At 45.5% G+C, this 24,501-nt stretch overlaps 1 protein-coding gene across 1 annotated transcript in view; it reads right to left on the minus strand.

Annotated features, from left to right (window-relative positions):
* Positions 1-19,676, minus strand: part of LOC137420680 (leucine-rich repeat transmembrane neuronal protein 1-like) — a 407,263-nt gene extending 387,587 nt beyond the window's left edge. The window contains exons 1-2 of the mRNA XM_078772421.1: positions 18,975-19,676; positions 15,557-17,196 (exon numbers count right to left, since the gene is read on the minus strand). Of these exons, the coding sequence (XP_078628547.1) occupies positions 15,557-17,196; positions 18,975-18,978 (1,644 nt within the window). The 5' untranslated portion in view covers positions 18,979-19,676. The remainder of the gene's footprint in view (positions 1-15,556; positions 17,197-18,974) is intronic.
* Positions 19,677-24,501: the final 4,825 nt, after the last annotated feature.

Raw genomic sequence — 24,501 nt, forward strand, 5'->3', positions numbered from 1 at the left:
TAATATCACGTATATTACAAATAACAGTTTATGCATAAATATCCATTTTTTTTTCAAACTTGAATATCACAGAAAATAACTTTTACATAGATTTTTCGAATTTGATTGTGCTTGTTTTTTCGAGCAGCCCAAAAAAAAAAAATCAACGAAACAAAAAAGGGTGTCAGGCACCCCAAAAAAGGTTAATGTGCAGCCTTAATATAGATACCGCAGAACTCCAACATTCACGGGGGTTACGTTCCTGAAAAATGCCGTGAATATTGAATCCACGAATGTCGGGGCAATGTTTCAATGGGGAAAAGGGGGATAGTTTTCCGGCAGTTGGTGATTCAAAAGAGAATTTTTTTTAAAGATTAAGAACAAGAATGCACATAAATACAGTTTCATTGAAAATGCTTACAAATAAAAAATAACTTTAAACCATTCCAAAAGGTTAGCTCACTCTTGCCGTGAATGTCATGTTACCGCATATATACATATATATAATTAATGAACAGGATTATAAATAATTAAATTGATATATGTGGGAAAATTACACACCCAGACCAGGAATCAAACCCAGGTCCTCTGGTGAACTGTACCAGTGTTCTGCCATCTGAGCTATCTGGGCGATCCTGACCAAGCAGAAGCATTAACGCGACCCTGAATGCCCCAGATGCAGTGACGGAAAGAGAGTGGCAAGTCCATGTGTGGGAAAAATTAAATGCTTGGTCAAGTTCTCCCAGATAGCTCAGATGGCATATATATATGGCTCACAACGGCAGCCAGAGGAGGGGCTTGGAACCCTGCCCCGGGCCATAAAACCCTGCCCCGGGCCCCCTGCCCCAGTGAGAGTGAGAGAGAGTGCCCCAGTGAGAGTCGGAGAACGAGTCAGTCACCCAGGGAGAGCTTTTGTGAGAGCGTTGTGAGAGTGCCCTAGTCAGTCATTGAGTGCAACAGTGCCCCAGAGAGCGCCGTGAGTGACAGAGAGAGAGAGTGCCCCAGTGAGTGCAGCAGTGCCCCAGTGACCCAGCGTTGAGTGAGCGTTGTGAGAGAGTGCAGCAGTGACCAAGTCCCAGTGAGAAAGAGACGTTGTAGTCACAAGTGAAGTCAATCGGTTGCTTGTTATAGCCCTCTCTGTGTCCTTCCTTCTTTTCCCTGCGTGAGTGAGTGGGCCCTTGTCCGGGGATTAAGTAAGATTGACTAAGTGTCTGCTCTGAGTCTCTTCACGTTGTATAATTGTGAATAAACCTGTGTTCTTCCTTCCATTTGATCGTTCCCGTCATTTCCATCCATTGGCCTAGCACTGTACGAATAAAACCGCTCAAATCGGGTTCAATAGAAATTAACGGCACAAGTCACGTGACACGCAAACCACTCGGCGTAACCAATTAGCGTGGCTTGTGCGAGGTCCAGTCCCCGTTCTCGTGGCGGCGTGTGTACCGAAGGAATGTGTGGATTCGACCCGATACCCTTCCGCATGCTCGCGACGGGGGTGGCGGCTGGAATTGCTCTGCAATCCGCCCGAGTATAAAGTGGGTCGCGGCCTCGTGGACTCGAAGCTCGAAGGGGGAAAAGGGTTTAATCCCCCTCTGTACGTCAACGGGCTCAATAAGGTCGAGTTGGTCGAGTTGGAGGAGGAAATTTTGGGGGTGCCGATGATCATCGAGGTAGAAGAAATAATTGGAATTAAAAAGACGGTTGAAGAGACGAGGAATAAATCACGGGAGGAGGTGATGGAGCCTGAACAAAGTCTGTATTCGCACCGTGATGCCGTGCTTGCTGACCCCATAAAAGGTTTGCAGGTGCTGGAGGAGAAGCAGGGGAAGGAGAGCCCTGAGGTGAGTGGCACAAATGGCGGGAATGTGTTTGGCGCGAACGGGTGCTCAGCGCGCTTGGGAGAAAGGCGAGACCCGGGTGTTCGCGTAGGGCCCATTGTGCGGTGTCTGAGTGAGGGTGGTACGATTTGCGAAGGGCCCATTGTGCGGTGTGAGTGAGAGTCCGTACCGGAGCGCGTGGTGAGAGAGTGTGTTATGGAGTGTGAGCAAGAGTGTGCACCGGAGTGTGCGGGAAACGAGTGTGCACCAGAGTGTGCAGGAAACGAGTGTGCACCGGAGTGTGTGGGAAACGAGTGTGCACCGGAGTGTGTGGGAAACGAGTGTGCACCGGAGTTTGTGGGAAACGAGTGTGCACCGGAGTGTGCGGGAAATGAGTGTGCACCGGAGTGTGTGGGAAACGAGTGTGCGAGAACGGAGTGAGTGGGAGGCGCATGGGTGCCTGGGTGTGCGAGTGTGGAGTGGGTCGCGCGTGGTGAGGACGCGGCCCAGGCATCGACACAGACCGGGGTAGCGCGTAGTGGGACTGGTAGCATACGTGAGCCCCCGTTGAGTTGTGTGCTGCAGGGACCGGAGGGGATCAGTGCTTCGTCGGTCTCGCAAGGACTGGCGTGCACGATTCGTGCCTCCGGCCTCTGCACTGTATGGTTGGTGCCGTATGGCGGCAAGGGCGAACAGCCGGGTTCAAGGGGAGGTAGGAGTTTTCGGAGCCACGCACCTTATCGGGTGCGGTGATCCGACCGTGGCCGGTTGGGTCATCGTGCGTCGGACTGCGAGGCCCTGCGCAGGGATGCAGCCCGGCACCTGGGCCCATCGATCCCTCCCCCTTTCGATCGAAAATGCCGGAAGGACACCCAATACAGGCGACCAACCACCCGCATGGATCGCTCGGCCCTTCGAGGCCGAGCTGTGACAAGATACCTCCTTGAATGGGGGCTCAGAGTGTAGAGGACTGGTGAGAGTAGTGTACCCCACATGGGGGAATGGTAGTGTTAGGCCCATGGAGGGGCGAGCAATGGTTGCCTCCATGGGGCACCGAAGCTAGCCGAGGGAGGGCTAGGATAACGTTAGGGATTTAGAAGACAGTAGAGACTGAGATTTATGTAGTGACACCTGAACTGTAGAGGGGACGTAGAGAGTTTAGGTGGTTGATAAAGAAAAAGGGTGTGCTTCGTTTAAAGGGACGACGGGGAAGCACGAGAGTAGGGGAAATTAGGTAGATAGATGATGCTGTGTGTTTGAGGAATTGTGTTGTAGTGAAAATGGAATTGTGTTGAGGTGTGTGGAAATAAATGGTGTGTGGAAGTAGTTGGTGTGGAAAGATTGGTGTGGAGTGCATGGTGCGAAGGAGTGAATGGGGGAGTGGAACCCATTCACGAAAGCCCGGGGGGGGGGGGGTAATATAAAGCCAGGTAGAGGGCATAGGTAAATAGCATGGATATTGCGGGTAGTAGAAAGAAGTGTTTTGTAGGGTGCATGAGACTGTGGAATGGCTGGGCGTGTGGCTTAATTGGTGCGTATGGTTACTGGGGCACTCCGCCACTGGTAGTTTGTTGGCCAGGTGAGGCCGCAGGTAGACTCTGGAGCCGGTTAGTTGTAGTTTGTGAGTGGGGCCCGAGGATCCCAGGAGAGGACCCGGGTTGCCCGATGTCAAGGTGGGCATAGAGGGGGTAAGTGCCAGGAAGGGCCTTCCCCGGTTAGGTAGTCGCAGGAGCAGGCAAGCTCGGGAGGCGGCTTCAGTGGCGGAGGTGCGCAGGTAAGTAGACCTGCTGGTAGAGCCACACGACCCAGCCCCAAAATTGTGCAAGGGCACAGTGTGAAAGTTTGTGGGGGTGAGACCCAAATTCGGAGGGCACCACAGTGTGGGCAATGGGAATTCGGGTTCTTAGAACCACATAGTTTAAAGAGGCCGATTGGCAGGGTACGACCCCGGGTAGTTTAAAAGAGTAATGTTATTAGAGTAGTTAGGATGTGAGAAATCCCTTCGCACCATACACAGCCAGTCACCGAGGTAGACGACCTCCACACCGAGGCTCTAAGCCGATTGAGTAGTAAGACGCATCATGACGTGGGTGAGACATTGTTGTGTTCCATCCCTTCCTTCCTGGGAGGGATTTGGGGACGAATATGGTATAGAGGGGGATATGGGAGACAAGACGTAGAGACGGATTGTAAATACAAGGGGGGCTAGGGTAGTGTAGCCAATGGTGGGGGGTACGGAGGGCTCGGGACGAGCTTGCTCTGCTCGCTCTACCGCGTCCCTCGCACCGCACCAGGCATGGTGGTGCCTGGTCACCTTGTTTTGCGAGTGCCACTGTGTCCTTTCTGTTTTGCTTGTTGTGCTTCGTCTTCCCTCCCCACCCAGGACCATTTTGGAGGCCGAACTGTGCAGCATCCATTCTGCCGTGTCGCACCGCTGCAGCCGAACTGTGCGGCAATTTGCTACCGAACCCAACTTGCTGCACCCTTGCTACACCTGTGCAGCCGACCTGTGCAGCACTTTGCTGCCAAACTCACCTTGCTGCACCCTTGTCACACCTACGGACCACAAGCCTTGTGGCCTCGCACCTCTGCTGTGCTGCATCTTGCTGCAACTTACCTTGCACCTTCGGACCACTTGTTGAGTGGCACTGATGCCACACAGTTGGACCACAGGAGAGTGGCCCTGCTGGCAAATAATAAAAAGCATTGTTTACTATTGTGTGCGAGGAATGAAGATGTGGAAGCTTAGATGGCCCTGATGCTTCATATGGCCTGTATGCCGGTCATGGCCAGCCGGTTTTGTTAGCCACACACTGAAGATGCAAGATGCGAGATGCAAGCAGCAAGTGCCATAATGAGTGTGTTTTTCGCTCCTCCAATTTCTTCCTAAAGTACAGGTCCTGGGTCATAGAATTGTAAATAAAAGTTTAAGTTCCGTGCTTGTAAATATAAGAATGTGCCCACCGGCCATGTGTTTAGTTTGAAAATTCCGGAAATACTCGGGTAGTTGTGGGTGTGAGTCTGTTAGAGTAGCTGCTCAACGCATTCGGGGGGACATATTTAGTGTTAAAAATGTCGCACACACGGGTTAGAGTAAGTGCTAGGGGGATTACACCTATGTGTCACATTTAAAAGTAATGGTAAATTTGCATGCCAGGCTCTACCGGTCGTTCCACTGTTGGGGTCGACTCGGGACGAGTCTGGTGAGAGAGAGGGGTAGTGTTGCAGTTTTGCGAATAAAGGATGACCCCCCTCGTAGGTAGTTGTACCACAACATGTAGCCTCACTTTAGTTCAGTTTCTTATTAAATGTAAGCGTAGTCTCCTTTCCTGTGTTAGTATGCGTTGAGCAGGCCAGTGAGTGTAGGCCTTGATTGGGCTAGAATGCCACGTGCTATGCCTGGAACAAGTCTGGAAGGCCCAAGGAAGGAGCTGCAGGGGGGAGTACCCGGTAAGCGGCGAGCAGCCAATCGGCGCTCAGTGGGAGTGGCTCACAACGGCAGCCAGAGGAGGGGCTTGGAACATTCGGGTAAGACTCTGGGGCGGGGCCATAAAACCCTGCCCCGAGCCCCCCGCCCCAGTGAGAGTGAGAGAGAGTGCCCCAATGAGAGTCGGAGAACAAGTCAGTCACCCAGGGAGAGCTTTTGTGAGAGCGTTGTGAGAGTGCCCTAGTCAGTCAGTGAGTGCAGCAGTGCCCCAGAGAGCATCGTGAGTGACTGAGAAAGAGAGTGCCCCAGTGAGTGCAGCAGTGCCCCGGTGACCCAGCGTTGAGTGAGCGTTGTGAGAGAGTGCAGCAGTGACCAATTCCCAGTGAGAAAGAGACGTTGTAGTCACAAGTGAAGTCAATCGGTTGCTTGTTATAGCCCTCTCTGTACATTAATTCTCCCTGTGCCCTGTGCTCTGCGGCTGTTAATCGCGCTTGTGAAGACGATCCATCCCGGGGCCACCTACGCGCACAATCTCCCTGCCTGCGCTCCCAGCACACGTACCGCGAACATCCGAGGGCCACGCCCGGGAGCTGTCCGGAGTGAACGGCGCCAAGGCACGTTTGGAGCGTGAACTTGTCCTTCCTTCTTTTCCCTGCGTGAGTGAGTGGGCCCTTGTCTGGGGATTAAGTAAGATTGACTAAGTGTCTGCTCTGTGTCTCTTCACCTTGTATAATTGTGAATAAACCTGTGTTCTTCCTTCCATTTGATCGTTCCCGTCATTTCCATCCATTGGCCTAGCACTGTACGAATAAAACCGCTCAAATCGGGTTCAATAGAAATTAACGGCACAAGTCACATGACACGCAAACCGCTCGGCATATCCGATTAGCGTGGCTTGTGCGAGCGAGGTCCAGTCCCCGTTCTCGTGGCAGCGTGGGTACCGAAGGTAGGTGTGGATTCGACCCGATACCCTTCCGCACGCTCGCTATGGGAGTGACGACTCGGCCTCGAAGGCCCGAGGGGGAAAAGGGAATAACCCCCCTCTGTACGTCGACGGGCTTCGAGAGATCCGCGACAATATATATATATATATATATACATATATATATATATATATATATATATATATACATATATATATACATATATATATATATACATATATATATATATATACATATATATATATATATATATATATACATACATATATATATATATATATATATATATATATATATATACATACATACATACATATATATATATATATATATATATATATATATATATATATATATATATATATATATATATATATACATACATACAGGGTGAATCAAAAGTAGCGCCCGCGCCCGATTTCTGTTTTTTCGGCTGTCAGATTCTTTCTGGGATGCCATGTTAATAATTGTCTCGCAGATTATTAATTTTCTTAATTTATTTATTTTTGTTTTGCAGGTTATTGCTGAGAGTTTGTAAAGTTACTGAATTTGCACCAAATTGAACCATGAATTACCTTTCAATGAATCAACGCATTGCGTCCGTGAAACATTACTACAAATGTAATGAACAATCAATGATGGCGGCACGCCGTTTGGCACAGGAATTCGATATTAACCCACCCCAGGGAAGAAACATACGATTGATTGTCGAGAAATTTGAAGCAACAGGGTCGGTAGCCATTGCAAAGAAGTCCGGTCATCTGAAAATGGCAACGAATGTAGCTAAGGCTGAAGAAACCATCAGGAGACTGGAACATTGGAACAAAGTCCGCAAAAGTCAACTCGCCATTTATCTGCAGAGTTGGAAGTGAGCCAATCAAGTGTTATCCGTATCCTTCACCAGAAAAACTGGAAACCTTACATTCCACACTTACTGCATGCCCTTCATGATCGGGATGACGACCACCATCTTCAATTTTGCGAAGAGTTCTTAGCTAAACTTGACGAAGAGGACACAATGCTAGACAACATCTGGTGGTCAGATGAGGCATGTTTTAAGCTTAACGGCACAATTAACAGACACAATTGTGTCTACTGGGCTGCGGAGAACCAAAGAGTGACAGTTGAGAAGGAGGTAAATTTACCTGGCCTGACAGTTTTGGCAGCCATATCTCCATTAGGGATAATTGGACCCTTTTTCTTTGAGGGATCTGTCACTGCAGAAATTTACCTGGATATGCTGCAAACCTTCTTTTGGCCCAGGGTACAAGATCAGGACTGTTATTTCCAGCAAGATGGAGCTCCACCTCATTATGGACGTCATGTTCGTCAGTGGCTTGATGAAAACTTTCCCGGAAAGTGGATCGGCCGCCGCGGTCCGATCGAGTGGCCGGCACGCTCCCCAGACCTTACACCTCCAGATTTCTTTCTTTGGGGGCTCATGAAAGACCTTCTTTATCGTGAAAAGCCTCGTACCATTCAGGAATTGAAGGCTCAAATCACTGTTTGAATTGAAAGTTTGAGGTATATATATATATATTATATTATATTATATTATATATATATATATATATAATCGTTAGATTAAATAAGACGCGGACGTAGCTTCAGGACGTCGATCTTTAATTGTCGACAAGCTTTCGACCAACAAAGGTCTTCCTTTGAGTCTACAAAAACAGCAGGCATATATATCAGTCAAGTATGTATGGTGATATGTGTGTGAGATGTGTGATGTGTGTAGAAAATGCATACAGAAGGAAGAGCCACGCCAAAGTTCACTCACCAGCCCCAAGTTCAACGGAAGTGACCGTTTGCATTACTGTTAGGGTGCACGTGCATATACAAATATAGAGATATACATACATAAACACACAAGCATATATTCATATCCCATTTATATTCATATATGGGATATATATATGAATTCATATATATATATGATATATATGATATAGATATGATATAGATATATTTATGATATATTCATATATATATTCATATATATATATCTGTGCAGTGTCTGTCTTGTCTTGAATCGTGTTGTCACTGAACTACTCCCTCAAACTTTTGTGAAATCGTACCAAACTTCTGGTATGCACATATCTCTCCCGTATTTATATATGAATATAAATGGGATATGAATATATGCTTGTGTGTTTATGTATGTATATCTCTATATTTGTATATGCACGTGCACCCTAACTGTAACGCAAACGGTCACTTCCGTTGAACTTGGGGCTGGTGAGTGAACTTTGGCGTGGCTCTTCCTTCTGTATGCATTTTCTACACACATCACGCATCTCACACACATATCACCATACATACTTGACTGATATACATGCCTGCTGTTTTTGTAGACTCAGCAGGAGACCTTTGTTGGTCGAAAGCTTGTCGACAATTAAAGATCGACGTCCTGAAGCTACGTCCGCGTCTTATTTAATCTAACGATTATTTATTCAATACAAATGAGACGCCCTGCTCGTACTTTGGAGTTTCTACTATTTCTTACAGTTATATATATATATATATATATATATATATATATATATATATATATATATATATATATATATATATATATATATATATATACATATATATGTATGTATGTATGTATGTATCTGTGCAGTGTCTGTCTTGTCTTGAATCGTGTTGTCACTGAACTACTCCCTCAAACTTTTGTGAAATCGTACCAAACTTCTGGTATGCACATATCTCTCCCGTCGGTATGTCCTAAGGGTATTGTTTTGAAAAAATTTCCTATTTAAAAAAAAAAAAAATTGGGAATTTTTTCGCGATTTTCGGGGAAAATTTTTTTTTTCAACTTCAATTGTTTATAAAAGGTAATATCACGTATATTACAAATACAATTGTGCATTATGATTGTTTTAATTATGATTGGCGTAAACCATGACAAAACAGCAACTCAGGTACAGTCATTTATCTACATAACCACACTCTGGGCAGTGTCTGTTGTCACTTATCGACTCCCTCAAACTTTTGTTTCCGTAGTTGTGAAGTGTTTTTAATAACGTGGTGGTGGTTATGAATCACGTGGTGGTGAGGTATTTTTAATTATGTGGTGGTGAGGTATTTTGAATTATGTGGTGGTGAGGTGTTTTTAAACGACGTGGTGGTGAGGTATTTATATTTACGTGGTGGTGAGGGGTTTTTAATTATGTGGTGGTGAGGTGTTTTGAATTAGTTGGTGTTGAGGTGTTTTGAATTACTTGGTGGTGAGGTGTTTTGAATTACGTGGTGGTGAGGTGTTTTGAATTACGTGGTGGTGAGGTGTTTGTAAATGATGTGGTAGTGAGGTGTTCTTAATTTTGTGGCTGTGAGGTGTTTTTAATTTCGTGTTTCGTGGCTGTGAGGTGTATTTCATTTCGTGTTTTGTGGCTGTGAGGTGTTTTTAATTACGTGTTTCGTGGCTGTGAGGTGTTTTTAATTTCGTGTTTCGTGGCTGTGAGGTGTTTTTAATTGCGTGTTTCGTGGCTGTGAGGTGTTTTTAATTTCATGTTTTGTGGCTGTGAGGTGTTTTTAATTCCGTGTTTTGTGGCTGTGAGGTGTTTTTAATTTGGTGTTTCATGGATGTGAGGTGTTTTTAATTTCATGTTTTGTGGCTGTGAGGTGTTTTTAATTTGGTGTTTCATGGATGTGAGGTGTTTTTAATTTCATGTTTTGTGGCTGTGAGGTGTTTTTAATTCCGTGTTTTGTGGCTGTGACGTGTTTTTAATTACGTGTTTCGTGGCTGTGAGGTGATTTTAATTTCGTGTTTCGTGGCTGTGAGGTGTTTTTAATTCCGTGTTTCGTGGCTGTGAGGTGTTTTTAATTTCGTGTTTCGTGGCTGTGAGGCGTTTTTAATTTCGTGTTTCGTGGCTGTGAGGTGTTTTTAAGTCCGTGTTTCGTGGCTGTGAGGTGTTTAATTTTGTGATTCGTGGCTGTGAGGTGTTTTTAATTTCATGTTTCGTGGCTGTGAGGTTTTTAATTATGTGTATCGTGGCTGTGAAGTTTTTAATTATGTGTTTTGTGGCTGGGAGGTGTTTTTAATTACGTGTTTCCTGGCTGTGAGGTGTTTTTAATTACGTGTTTCGTGGCTGTGAGGTGTTTTTAATTACTTGTTTCGTGGCTGTGAGCTGTTTTTAATTACGTGTTTCGTGGCTGGGAAGTGTTTTTAATTTCATGACTGTGAGGTGTTTTTAATTTCGTGACTGTGAGGTGTTTTTAATTTCGTGGCTGTGAGGTGTTTTTAATTTCGTGGCTGTGAGGTGTTTTTAATTTCGTGACTGTGAGGTGTTTTTAATTTCGTGACTGTGAGGTGTTTTTAATTTCGTGGCTGTGAGGTGTTTTTAATTTCGTGGATGTGAGGTGTTTTTAATTTAGTGGCTGTGAGGTGTTTTTAATTACGTGTTTCGTGGCTGTGAGGTGTTTTTAATTTCGTGGTTGTGAGGTGTTTTCAGTCATGTGGTGGTGAGGTGTTTTGAATCACGTGGTGGTTAGGTGTTTTGAATTACGTGGTGGTGAGGTGTTTTGAATTATGTGTTGGTGAGGTGTTTTGATTTACATGGTGGTGAGGTGTTTTGAATTACGTGGTGGTGAGGTGTAATCGTCCCAAACTTCCAGTGTGCGCCTACCCCTCCCATATGTATGTGCTGAGGGGTTCTTTTTTTAATTTTATATATTTTTTCAACCTAAATCTTCAACCTAAATTGCTTATAAACCTCCCCAGATGTGAGAGCTGAACTCTACACAAGGCCGAATCAATCCTTTATATTGTTGAAACAACTGATGAGAGAAGAAAAACGTTCGACATCTGACCAGGGCTCCTAGTTTCTTCGAAGGAGACTTAGCTATTTGTGTAATGTGTGGATTTCAGGATAAATTTGATGCTAGGGTAATACCTAGTAAGTTTATTGAATCGCATGGTGTAATTGTGGAGCTTTCAAAGGAGATTGGAGAGTTGAGGGGAGTTCTCGAGAGAGATGGGAAAAAATTGAGTTTTTGCTTCGTCACAGCCTCCACCCCCTCCTAGTTTTCTTCACGGCACACACATCGACAATCAACCCAATTCTGGTGAAATTACCTAAATCCAGGATCACTGCTCACCTCCACTCATTTTTTTTCTTCTTTTTTTTCTGCTTGTGAAACCAACTTGCACTTTTTCTTCAATATCATTATTCTTCATGGAAATATCATGGAAAATGTTCAGTACTGGTGTATTCCGTACAGGTGTACTGAACAAAAGTAGAGGTTGACATGTATAGTGTATAAAGAAGGATTGGAGAATGTTGAGGGATTGGGGAGGACAACGTCTTTCACACCTTACTTTTTACATTTTTCTTCAAAATATTGTGAGCTTCAGTTAAAAAAAAAACTTTCCCAAAAACTTCAGGCATTTTCGTAGTAGCAAACAAGAGTTAAACATCATTGCAGTCTTGGACATTTGTAGGAATGATGATTCCATGGACAATAACGATTTTGATTGTGGTAGCAGTATCCAGGCTTATTTAACTTTTCCCACCGTCTTTGGCTGCCGGCCAGGCAAGGGTGAGGTCTCCAACAATGACCTTATGCCTAACAACCTCGACAGGCCTCGGATTTCCTCCGCAGAGGTGCGAGGTTATCCACAGTTTGTAGCACACAGACTGATGGTGCATTTTCCAGGAGCCTTCATTATAGCTTCTTGGAAAATCTTGGAAGTAAATTATAGTCACATACAGCATACATGTATATAAATATATATATTAGGAACTTGATACTATATATGAGCTGGTTGATTTGAGAAAATTAATCAGTCATTGTAAGGGCACAACTTGCATGATTTGTTTGACACTAAGCTCAATTACTTGCACATTGCACGTAGTCTGTGTTAAAATAATTGTGCTTAACCCATGGTGGGCAATAGGATGATAGTAACATTAAAACTAAAAATACATCATAAATGAAAAAAAAAAACATTCGTATTCTGACTCTCAACTCATGGGGCATTTTTGGAGCCTGTAGAGAAACTATGCCCAAGAATAGCCTTAACACAGCAAGGGGGGAAACCTTAAGATAACCCTGAAAGGGCATTAAAGATTTTGGAAACATTCGGGCGCAAAGGAGAACAATTGTGAAAGTTACAATATTTGTGAAATATCTGTAACATCCTGATTGTGAAAAGGGCAACCAGCTTTAGGACTTTACTGAAGAAGCGTCCTCCATGATGCAGTCCCTCCTGCTGACACCGAACCACACGGAGCTTTTAATCTCCTGATAATGGACAGGTTATTTACCTGTTGGCCCGACACATATAAACTAATAAAATTAATCGCATGTGTGTCTGTCTGTTTGTTCGCGTGCTTTGCAAAGATCGTTGGCCTGAAAGACTATTGAAGATCCATAAGGTTATTTAAGGCATTTTAAGACAATGAAGACCCTTAAAACCCCAAAGACTATAATACCTCAAAGACCCTCAAAACCGCAAAGACCAATTAGACCCATGAAGACCCTGAACACTCAAAGATCCATAAGAACCACAAAACCCATAAGAACGATAAGAACTCGAAAACCCTTACGATGCTATAGAACCTTTAAGACGTTGAAAACCCTTAAGACCTCAAAGATCTTTAAGACCTCGTAGACTGATAAGACTTTCAAAGACCTTGAAGACCACTTAACCCACAGGCTTCACCTCAACTCACTATTCTATATAAACTCCTGGACTTTCTCCTGGACTCTGTGTCCTTCTCTCCTGACAAGGTGGAGAAGTTTTTGTAAAACCTCGACTCTGATTCTGCAACTGCACCAGACGGCATCAGCCCACGGGTCCTAAAATCCTGCTCTTCCGCTCTATCTCACCCTCTCTCTGTTCTTTTCAACCTCTCTTTTGATCAAGGTCATCTGCCAGCATCTTGGAAATCAGCAAACATCACCGCTTTACACAAAGAAGGTGCAAAAACAGATCCTTGCAACCGACAGACCAATCAGCCTGCTCCAAATTATCAGCAAAGTCATGGAATCCATCATTGCTTCGGATATCAAATCCTTCCTCTTCTCCAATGGCTTGATCTTTGATAATCAATTTGGATTCAGACCAGGTCATTCTACTCTGGACATGTTGCTTCTGCTGTCTCAACAATGGATGGAGGTCCTCAATGCCAAACAGGAAATCAGAGCTGTCTCCTTTGACATATCACGTGCCTTCGATACAGTCTGGCAGCCCGCTCTGCTCACCAAACTCTCCTCCTATGGTATCCATGGAAATCTCCACTCATGGCTTGTGGACTTCCTCTCTGGTCGTAGGCAATGTGTGGCCCTGAATGGATTTCTCTCATCTCCCCTTCCTGTTCTGGCTAGAGTTCCCCAAGGTAGTGTTCTGGGCCCTGTGCTATTTCTGGTCTTCATCAATGATCTCTCCGACTCTGGAAAATCCTCTCTGTCTCTTTGCTGATGACTCCACTGTCTGACGCGCCATTCCTCATCCCTCAGATCAGCAGTCTGCAGCCTCCTCACTCTCTGCAGACCTGGACAAAATCACAGACTGGTCAAACAAGTGGAACATGTCTTTCAATCCTGACAAATCTCACACTCTTACTACGTCTCTCCGAAAAGACCGACTGGAAAACCCTCCCATATCCTTTCTCAACAATCATCTCCAAGAAGTTCTGTCGCTCAAGCTTTTGGGTCTCACATTCTGCCATGATCTTTCTTGGGAAAACCACATTTCCAAGCTGGCCTCCAAAGCCAGTCGCCGACTGGGCATCCTCCGTCATGCGAAGTCCTTCCTTGGCACACCTGAGCTCCTCACTACATACAAGGCTTTCATCCACAGCTCAATGGAATACTGTCCCCCCTCTGGCCCGGTGCTCCTGCCTCACACCAAGCTCGGCTTCACGCTGTTGAAACCAAAGCTTTCAGAATCATTGGAATCTCCTGCGATGAAGCTAACTCCGAGGGCCTTTCACTTACTCACCGCAGGCAGGTTGGTGGTCTTTCTGTCTTCTACCGACTCCTCTCCGGCCTTGCTCCCCCAGCTCTCTCTGTGCTCTGTCCACCTAATATTCCTACAGGTCGCACAAGATCTGCCAGCAACCCTCTTATGGTTAAACTGCCAAAATATAGGCTCTCTGCTCACCGTCACTCTTTCATTCCCCTTTTCTCTGCCTCTGGAACAAACTCCCCCACTCCCTTCAAACCCACTCCTCCCTCCAGGTCTTTAAAACAGCTGTTCACCACCATCTCTTATTCACCACCAGTGAATAAGTCTTCCCCCATCCAAAACCTTGATCTTTTCTTTTTTTTTTCAAAGGTAACTGTGGGTAACCCCCATCCAAAACCTTGATCTTTTCTTTTTTTTCACAGGTAACTGTAGGTAACCCTGCTAGTCACAAATAAAACATTCTCTCATGGTCTGTAATAAATTGATTAATGAATATTAAATACAAATAGGCAAGCAGCAAGGACCTACAACGGGTTTTGGAAGTGAGGCTCAAGGCCCTTGAGGATGAAACTACATCCTGGTGAGTGATGTCCTGGTCAAGAAAATTGAGGATAATTACACAGCTGGGAAGGCATAGCTTAATCCCATGGATATTGAAGGATTTTGGAGAAAAGATGAGACTTTTTCTTTATCTTTCCACCTTCTTAACTACAACTGTACCTCAAAGCCTGTTTTCTCCCATGTTCCTTTGGCCAGGACGGTTATTCATGACAATCTGCTACAAATTTATGATTCTTCATTTTCTCCCCATATACATAAAATTCAGGAACATACATAAAACGCATGCATCTTCAAGGTGGCTTCAACAAACCAAATTGGGGAACAAAATATATTCTTGGGATGCCTAAGATGAATGTTCGGAGGCAGTTTGATCAACCACACACTTTTAGGCTTGTGAGTGTGAGTTTGTGCACGAATGAGCAATACCCCCGAGTTGTTGTTGGCATTCTCATCCTAGCCGGAGTTCAAATCCGGTACAGCCTACTATATCTGGTCGTCCATCAATTACTCATGTCCGCGGAATTCATGTAAAAGTACACTGATGTCTCAGCATGCCTTGGTCCCACATCATGTGATTTATCTCCAACCTTCAAGCAGCTTTTTGTCATTTATGCCCATTATATATGCCTGAGATCAAAGTGAATAAGAAAAAAAAAATCCATAATTTTGACGTCACTTTAGATGGAAAATAGATATTGTATTATTATTACAAATTCATATATGACTTCTCTAAACAGTATGAATTCCCTTTCGAATGGAATATCTTTGAGATATAATGGGTCAAACACCATGACATTGTACAAAGCAGAATAAATTATAATGAGCCGTATTACAGTCTCATGTTATCACAATAAGTGCAATTGGTCCATGTACAGTTTTTCACAATTTATGTAAGCAGGCGACTCACCGGACAGTCCCTTGTACCGCCAGACTGTAGCACGTATGCACTTCCATTTCCCAGCAGCTCTCCTGTCTCGGGCTCGGATGACTTGTAGTCAACATAGTACTCCTGCGCAATGACCAGCCCATCCGTTTGATGACTCCCTTTACTCTCAGCCTTTCGGTTTCTGCGACCGAGAGCTCCTACTGCTGTCTTTTCTTTGGGCTGGGGACTGTGCCGACGATGATGCTGTGGCCTTCTGGATGGTTCTTGCACTCCTCCGGGATGTAGCTGCTCTCCAAGACTTGCTGGGTAACGTTTCCATGTGACATAGACAACCAGAAGGATGATCAAAACAGAGAGCACCAGCGCCACACTTCCCGCAAGAATTTTGTAAAGGGAAGCTTGCTCATTTCCACCCTCCGCGTTGATGTCCCAACCGGCTGTTGATGTGACCAGTTCCTCGGGAGACAGAAATGATGTTGATAATGATTCTTCACCAAAATCGATTGAGTCGTTATTAGTTTCAGATTGAAATGTTGAGAAGCCTCCTAACATGGGAGCAAGTAAAGTTGGTGATGGAGATGCAGCCGCTGGGGAGCAGACACCTTGTCCACCAGAAATGGCTTCCATGAGGCTTTGACCTTGAAGAAGTTCAGGCGCACCACAAAGCAGATCACCATCTTGTCGCCCTCCAAATTCCTGCAGCCACTCTGCCAGAGCACACACATTGCGGCCACAGTCCCATGGGTTTCCGGGTAGGCTTATGGAGACGAGGTTTCTCCAAGCAGACAGGACGTACGATGGAATATAAGACAGACGGTTGGAATCGAGGCGCAAGTTCCTTAAGTTTGGAAGGGATTCAAAAACAAGTGGGCCAATTATTTTAAGCTCATTCCCTGATAGGTCAAGAGTGTGAAGCGAGTGCCAGGTCCATGAGAGGCGCTCCATGGTGATCATGGTAATTCGGTTCCACTGCAAGTAGAATGTCCGCAGGTTACTCAAACGTGGAAAATGTGCCAGGTTGATCTTGTTATAATGATTATGCTCCAGATGCAACTGCATGAGACGGCCAAGGCCAGTGAAGACATTGCGTGCCAACACACGGACCCGGTTGTATCCCAAATCTAGCACTTCCAGTGCTCTGCATTCCTGAAAAATGCGTACAGGCAGTGTGCGCAGCTGGTTGGAGCGTAGGTTCAAAGCCTGCAGCTTGCGCAGTCCATTGAACTGTGCTGCAGCCAAGGCCTCCAGCTGATTATAAGAGAGGTCAAGTTTTCGCAGATTGACTAGTGGATGAAAAACGCCAACAGGTAGCCGTGTTATCTTATTGGAACTCAAAATTAGCTCCTTGAGGCGCCGTGTTCCTTGAAAAGCTCCATCAGTCACATCCTGAATGTTGTTATGGTCAAGATAAAGCCATGTCAGTTGCTGCACACCAGCAAACTGCCCCTGAGGCAGAGTTTTCAAGCTGTTGTAACGAAGAGACAGGCCATGTGTGCCAGCCGATATGTTGAGCGGAATCTCACGCAATGCGCGGGACTCACAAAACACAATGCGTTCCTCGCAGCGGCATTCTTCAGGGCAGGCACATTTGGCACTGTGAAGCACCAGCAGGAGCAACCAGCGAGTCATCGAACATGTCCAGCGACCCGCACCGCACTTCCCTGCCATGATGAGCATGCAGAGGTCAGGAAGTCAAAAGGATAGGGCAGGATTGGGGAGAAAGAGGGAGAATTGGCTGAGTGGCAATAAGGAGGAGGGAGGACGACATGTGCCTGACTGGCTCAGCAAGAATTGGAGGTAGTGGGAAATGAAACTGGCAGCACGGGGCAGTGGTGGGTGGCAGGCAGTCAAGTGGGCTGTTGATGAGCTTCAAAGGAGAATTTTGGAAGGATTGGGGGTCTATACAGACTTGAGGGTTAAATAGAGGCCGCACATGCCAGATCATGCACATCCTCTCCCGAGACATTCAATTCAGATGTGCCAATATCCAGCTCATTCATTCCATAAATGTTTGGTCACGTTAGCAGAAGGGTGTCAAATGAGTTGATCGACAGACTGGAGTGTTACCATCACAGCTATTTGAGTGTTGGGATAAACGATTTCTACAAAAAAAGGGCGAATGATTTCCTGTGGCATTTTCCCTAATGGGATTTTTCTAGGGACTACAAGCAGGGAAAAAGGAAGAAGAGTGGATAGTCATGTGGACTGCAAGCCTAATGTGGTGCAGGAAAGAAAAAAAAATGTATCATGCGAAGTTCGCTAACCAAACCGTTTAGCTCTGATGAAACTTGAACATCGAGAAAAAAATCTACCGAGACAATGAATGTTTACATTTGCTATAGGTTGGCAATTACAACTGTGACGAGCATGGCCGGACACTGACATCTACCAAATGGGATTGCAATAAAGGATCGCTCAACAGCTCTGGCAACCACTCGCTGGATTGTTTCCACTGAGGACTTCAGACGTAGATACCCAAATCGATTGCCATCAATCTCAACTCGGCATGTAATGTGCATGGCTACCCACCAAGGCTCAACCCGCTATACCCCCATGTCCCCTCAAATCGTCTGTATTGCATTGCACACATTCGGGTGTTCAGCAGGACCAATGAGCACTCCATATTCATTTCGGTCTTGGGCACAAGTAGCATTCGCTAGCAGACAAGAAAAGTGCAAATAACAATTGAAGTACAAGATATATGTGGAAAACATAACACAACACACATCTAAGCGAAACGTTACTGCAATCCTCATACTGTAAAAGAAATAACGATTCAATTGACCCTGCTCGGCTGATCGATTCCAATGCTTTCCTGAAATAAAATTATTAATTATTATTATTATTCATTTGCATCATCGTATAAGGTGTAAACAAGAGGATACATCGAATTGACAGAATTGAAATTGTACCTGCTCTATGCTCAAAAATAAATAAGTAAATAAATAAGTAAATAAATAAAACTTCCAAAACCACACGATTAACAGGTTTTGTAAAGCTTTGTTAGTGGATCGAACGTTTCCTTACATTCACAATGGAAATGCGCACCGCCAGTATCGTTCAATGCATCTTGACGAACGTAAAAGAAAACAGAAAGTTAAATAACACGATAACAAATAGAAGCAAAAAAAAAAAAAAAAAAAAAAAAAAATTCACATTTTCAGACCACAGAATCAAATCGTGCCTAGGAGCAGCAACGCCGATTAAAATCGGTTTGATATATCGCAATGGTTGTCGAATTGTCTCCCTAGAGTGAAAGAATACATTCTTTGTGTTGTTCTTACTTTGAACAAACTCCTTTATAGCGAGGCACGCGACACACAGATGCTCCTCTCGGGGTCCCCTTGGCAAGCTGAGCATTCCGCCGTGGGAGAGAGGGGATGGTGGTTGGGTGGATTGGGTGGTGAGAGATGAAATCGGGGGATTTGCAGGTACTCACCCATAATTCACACGCAGGGCTCTCCTTCAGAATCACTGGAAAGTCATGCCTCCATGACCTCGCCAACTTGTGCCCCGACTTCCGAGCACTATGATTGTGTGACTCCTCTACAGAATAGGGGTTAGGGAAACAAAAGGGAAAACTTGAGCTCCACTCGAGCCCCAGCAGGCCGACCTCGATAAGAGTCCTAAGTCAAGCGAAGAACGCGGCCTTTGTTTGCATTTCTTTTGCGCTTCGGAAAAACTGCGAGAAAGCAATTAGAATTCGATGCCATCACCGTCAAGCCAACAGAAAAAAATAATAAATAATAAAATAATATGAACATCCAGTGCTCCGCAAATGGTCTTGGGTTCTTTTCCTTCGGGGTTGGAAAAAGTCCCGTTCTTCAGCTCATGATAGCGAAAAGCGTTTCGGCCCCTGGAGAACCGACCATCCTTCTCGTGGCTCCTGCGAGTTCTCCTTTCAGAGACGGCCTTTGCATTGGCTCCCCGCTTGGCATTCCAGCAGCGTGTCGCATCCTCGCTCTCTCAGTCCCTTGGCAGCGGGTTGTGCCCCAAAGGGTGTTTGCCTCGATCCCTCCCCGCCCCAATACTTCCAATCTCGAGGATCTCGGCGGAAAGCTTTTGCCAGTCCCCGAGTGCAGGCACACTCACAGCGAACACTTTCCTCATGCCAGTCTCTTCAAGATCTAGTTACACCTGCTCTTCCAGCCCCCTCCCCCGATACTTCCCCACCTCGACCACCACTACCGGCACCACAATCACGACCCCTCCTCCTCCACCGGCATCCCCTCCTTTCCACACGCATCGCTCTCCATCTCCTCCCCGTTGCCTACATCTCCTCCTCCCGACCAACCGTATTCCTCTGGTTCCATCTCCTCCAGACAGAGGGCAGTGTTGCTCGATTAAAGGATAAATGCATGTCTGCCGTTTTGGTTGCATTGTCGGCAAATGCATTCAGACAGCTTCCCGGACACCCCTACCCCCCCCCCCCTTCCCTTTGTCCTGCAGCACAAAAGAACAGTATGCTTGTATATTAGAAATAATTTTGAGTGTCACCAAACTTTCAGTTAAACCTCGTTGACCAGATCAGATCTCCAAGACCGTGGGGTATGGGACCGCACGACGACCAATTTTTACCATATACACAGCTGGCTTCCTAAAGGAATCAAGAAGCAATTGGGTTAAGTTGGTAAAAAGGTAAAAAAAGAAAAGAAAAGACAATACAGCAATTGGCAGAAAGGAAAGACGTTTTAAGCTCAACTCGACCAAAGCCACAGTCGTAATCTCGTTGTCAAATGAACACTTCCCCTTCCTAACACTGCATGCCCCATTTTCCTCTCTCTTTCTCTCAAGAAGGACAATCAGATAATAGAGGTCATGCCCCGAGAATAACCTTGATAAGAGGTGTTTCTTTAGCTGCCAAGAAAGATAACCCAAAACCGATTCATCGACCCGCTATTCTATACAAGATCACGGAGCATCTGCGCTTCACCTTGTTCCAATGCGCGACGCACAGGTGTCTGTCTATGTGGAACCTGCTCAGCATTCAGGAGGAGGATCTCGTAAGGCAAACCACACACCCCTCATGCACCGCTCACTGCAGCGAATCCATCCCCTCTGCCCTCCCACAAAAGGAGTCGTAAGCCTCGCCGTGTCACTCGAGGGCACCTGTCAGAAGTTTAAAGACGGAGAGAGACATCATTGAGCCACGTGGTAATAGACGCACGTCATGACGTCTTGTAGTTTTTTGTGATGTCAATTATACACAAGGTGTCTTCAAGGTGAGTTAGAAGGTTATCAATATCAACACCGTCGCAGGCGTGTGCACAACACATTGTTGCAGGTGTGCGCACAACACATTACAATTGGCAATCGTTATCACTGAGAAAATGTATTCCAGTCGTTACTTTGGAAATATTTCAGTCGGGAAAAAAATTCTTCCATGCATGTCCAACCGGATGGCACAGAAATGTAGCCTCGATTTGATTCCCGACCGGCTATAAAACCCTCCGATTGGTACTTCGCATGCAAGGCGATGCATCACAAGGTGCGCCCGTCCCCTCGGATGGAAATTAAGCCGGGTATCCCGCCTCTGTTAAAGATCCTACGTGTATTTCACAGAGGGTAGGCAAGTTATCGCCGACACCCTGAACGAATTAAAAAGTTCTGCCACCTTCAGTCGAACGGTAGGCCGAGCCAACCGGTTCGTGAAAGACTTGGGAGAAAAACGTTCCCCAGCTGACCCCGGAAGATGAGTGTAATTGTGGGGCCGTTCGACGAAGTAGTCCAAGTACTGGCAGATATCGATCGACAGGTATATTGATCGAAATATAACGCTTTGTTTCACGACTTGCAAAGGAAGACATAATTACACACCTCCAATTCTTCTCAATTCAATATTTTGTCCCATTACTCGATTGATCGTTTCAAAAAGTTGTGCATTGATATAACAATTAGAACTAGAAAGAGCAATCGGAGATTGCAGGCCCTCGCCAGGACTTGTTTTGTGTGTCTTTTGTGCGGTTTTGCATGGAGGTGTGGTTGTGTGGTGTGTACACAATGCATTGATGACGTACGTTTGCAGTATGTTCCTACAGAAGACAAATATACCATTTTGGTTATATTGTATCGATTCACGTTCCATTCGTATGGATTTTATAGACATAATCACATTCTGAAATGTTACGTAATTTATAGACGCACTCACGTTCTAATTGCACATAGACCTGTTGAAAAGTAATGTCTCATATTGTATTTCTCCAAGATATTCAAACCCTTTCGTTATGTAAAATATTCCAATACTTGCTTTGCAAACCGAACATTGACACATGTAAAACAAGAAAGCATCAGAAAATGTAAAGTCTGTCCGTGTCCGTTTGGATTCAGACGTCTTCTTCTTCTTCAGTATGAAAAAAAGAACGAAAACAGTTTTTTTTTAAAATACAAAATGAAAATTGATGTTATGCAGCGCTGACCTTTGAGCTCGAGGACAACAACAACAACAAAATCAGCTTCCAGCATGTGATTGGTGAACCAATTCAGTGACCCAATATGCAAATTATTTTATTGTCTTTGTATACTATGTTAAGGCTCATGCAGGAGCTAAAACTTAAAACATATAATGAAGGGAGCAGGAGGCAAGAGGGGGAGAGAGGGAAGCACAACAACAGTAGCAAACAGGGACATCGGGAGATCTGTGGAAGGGAGAGGGCTGGGGTGAGGGGAGGGGTACAAGGTATAAAACAAATGGACACTACTAGGACTTTCAGGAAAGAAAATGGAATTTGAAAAAGGTGGCTTTGGGGTGTATTAGAAGGTAGAAAAGATCAAGGTTTTGGATGGGGGAAGATAAGAGATGGTGGTGAACAGCTGTTTTAAAGACCTGGAGGGAGGAGAGGGATTGAAGAGAGTGAGGGAGTTTTCTCCAGAGGTGGGAGAAAAGAGGGAGATGAGAGAATTCCATTTAGAGCCACATTTTGACTAGGACAGGAGAGAAAATCTGCAAGCCATGCATGGAGATTTGCATGGGTACCATTAGAGGAGAGTTTGGTGAGCATGACGGGGTGCCAGACCGTATCGAAGGCATGACATATGTCAAGGGGAAAACCACATTTCCAAGCTGGCCTCCAAAGCCAGTCACCGACTGGGTATCCTCCGTCGTGCGAAGTCCTTCCTTGGCTCACCCGAGCTCCTCACCACATACAAGGCTTTCATCTGCAGCTCAATGGAATACTGCTCTCCCCTCGGGGCTGGTGCTCCTCCCTCACACCTACCTCGGCTTTACGCTGTTGAAACCAAAGCTTTCAGAATCATTGGAATGTCCCGCGATGAAGCTGATTGTGAGGGCCTTTCACTCACTCACTGCAGGCAGGTTGGTGGTCTTTCTGTCTTCCACCGACTCCTCTCTGCCCCCCCCCCCCCCGGCCTCAGCCCTGTCTGTGCTCTGTCCCCCAAATACTACTACAGGTTGCACAAGATCTGCCAGCAACCCTCTTCTGGTTAAACTGCCAAAATCAAGACTCTCTGCTCACCTTCACTCTTTCATTCCTCTTTTCTCCCGCCTCTGGAACAAACTCCGTCACTCTCTTCAATCCCACTCCTCCCTCCAGGTCTTTAAAACAGCTGTTCATCACCATCTCTTATCTTCCCCCATCCAAAACCTTAATCTTTTCTACCCCCTGTTAGTGGGGCAACTTAGCATAACAATTGTGCATTTTGTGAGGAAAGCACCAAATTTGGTACACGAGTAGACTATCATATTATGAAAAGATCTGGATATTGGGCCATCTCAGATTCAGAGATTTGATTTTTGCAAGATTTCGATTCGATTGGGATCGAAGAGAACACCTTGTTCGTCTTCTGTACAGTGAAGTTTCCAGCCCTGAATTCTCTGGCTACATCTGGGTGCTTCATTGGGAGTGCAACCATGTCCCTCAGGTGAACAGGGACCCACCTGGCATAGTGTGTGTGGTCTAAGGCATGGAACCATGGGACCAGTTCCGTCAGGGCATCAAGGTACATCGTGAATGAAGCCTGCCGCAGAGAACGCACGTGGACCAGTACCAACATCTCTAGTTCCAGCACAGTTGCCCAGTACTGAAAGTTGGGAATGTCTTCTCCTCTCTGGTGACACCAGTCTTCGAACTCAGGCAGGTCTTCTGCATCATCAGCATATGTCATACAGTGGCGTTCATACGCACGGTGTTGCAGGATGTGCAGTACCGCTGCAGTGATTTGATGAGCTCTTCTTGTGCGGGTGACGTGGGCAGCTCGCAGGAAGGAGTCGGCCGTCCCTGGCGTTGCAATCTCAGCTTGCAAATCTGCAAAATCTGCAAATATTGAAAAAATCAAATCACTGAATCTGATTTGGCCCAATATCCAGATCTTTTCATAATATGATAGTCTACTAGTGTGCCAAATTTGGTGCTTTCCTCACAAAATGCACAATTGTTATGCTATATTTAGCTTAGCTGCCGGACTAGTTAATTCACCACAGATCTCCACTTTTGAAATACCGAATTCTTTCCTGGAAGTCTGAGCAGTGTCCATTGTCCATGTGATTTATACCTCTCCCACCCCCCCCCCACCCCCCTTCCCATGCCTCCTCCCCCCAAGCCCTCTCCCTCCCACAGATCTCCGGATGTCCCTGATCTCTGCTGTTGTACTTGTGTGCTTCCCTCTCTCTCCCCATCTTGTCGCCCGCTCCCTTTATTGAATGTTTTGTGTCCGTTTGTTTTTTTGTAATTAATGTTAGCTCTTACACGAGCCTCGATGTTGTATACAAAAAAAAAAAAAAGGGTGACGGCTCTGATTTCCTGTTTGGCAGTGAGGACTTCCATCCATTGTTGAGACAGCAGAAGCAGCATGTCCAGTGTAGAATGGCCTGGTCTGAGTCCAAATTGATGATCAAAGATCAAGCCATTCGAGAAGAGGAAGGACTTGATGTCAGAAGTGATGATGGATTCCATGACCTTGCTGATGACTGGGAGCAGACTGATTGGTCTGTAATTGTAAGGATCTGTTTT

Source organism: Myxine glutinosa, chromosome 2 (genome assembly GCF_964187855.1).
Source record: "Myxine glutinosa chromosome 2, kmMyxGlut1.1, whole genome shotgun sequence".
NCBI lineage: Eukaryota > Metazoa > Chordata > Myxini > Myxiniformes > Myxinidae > Myxine > Myxine glutinosa.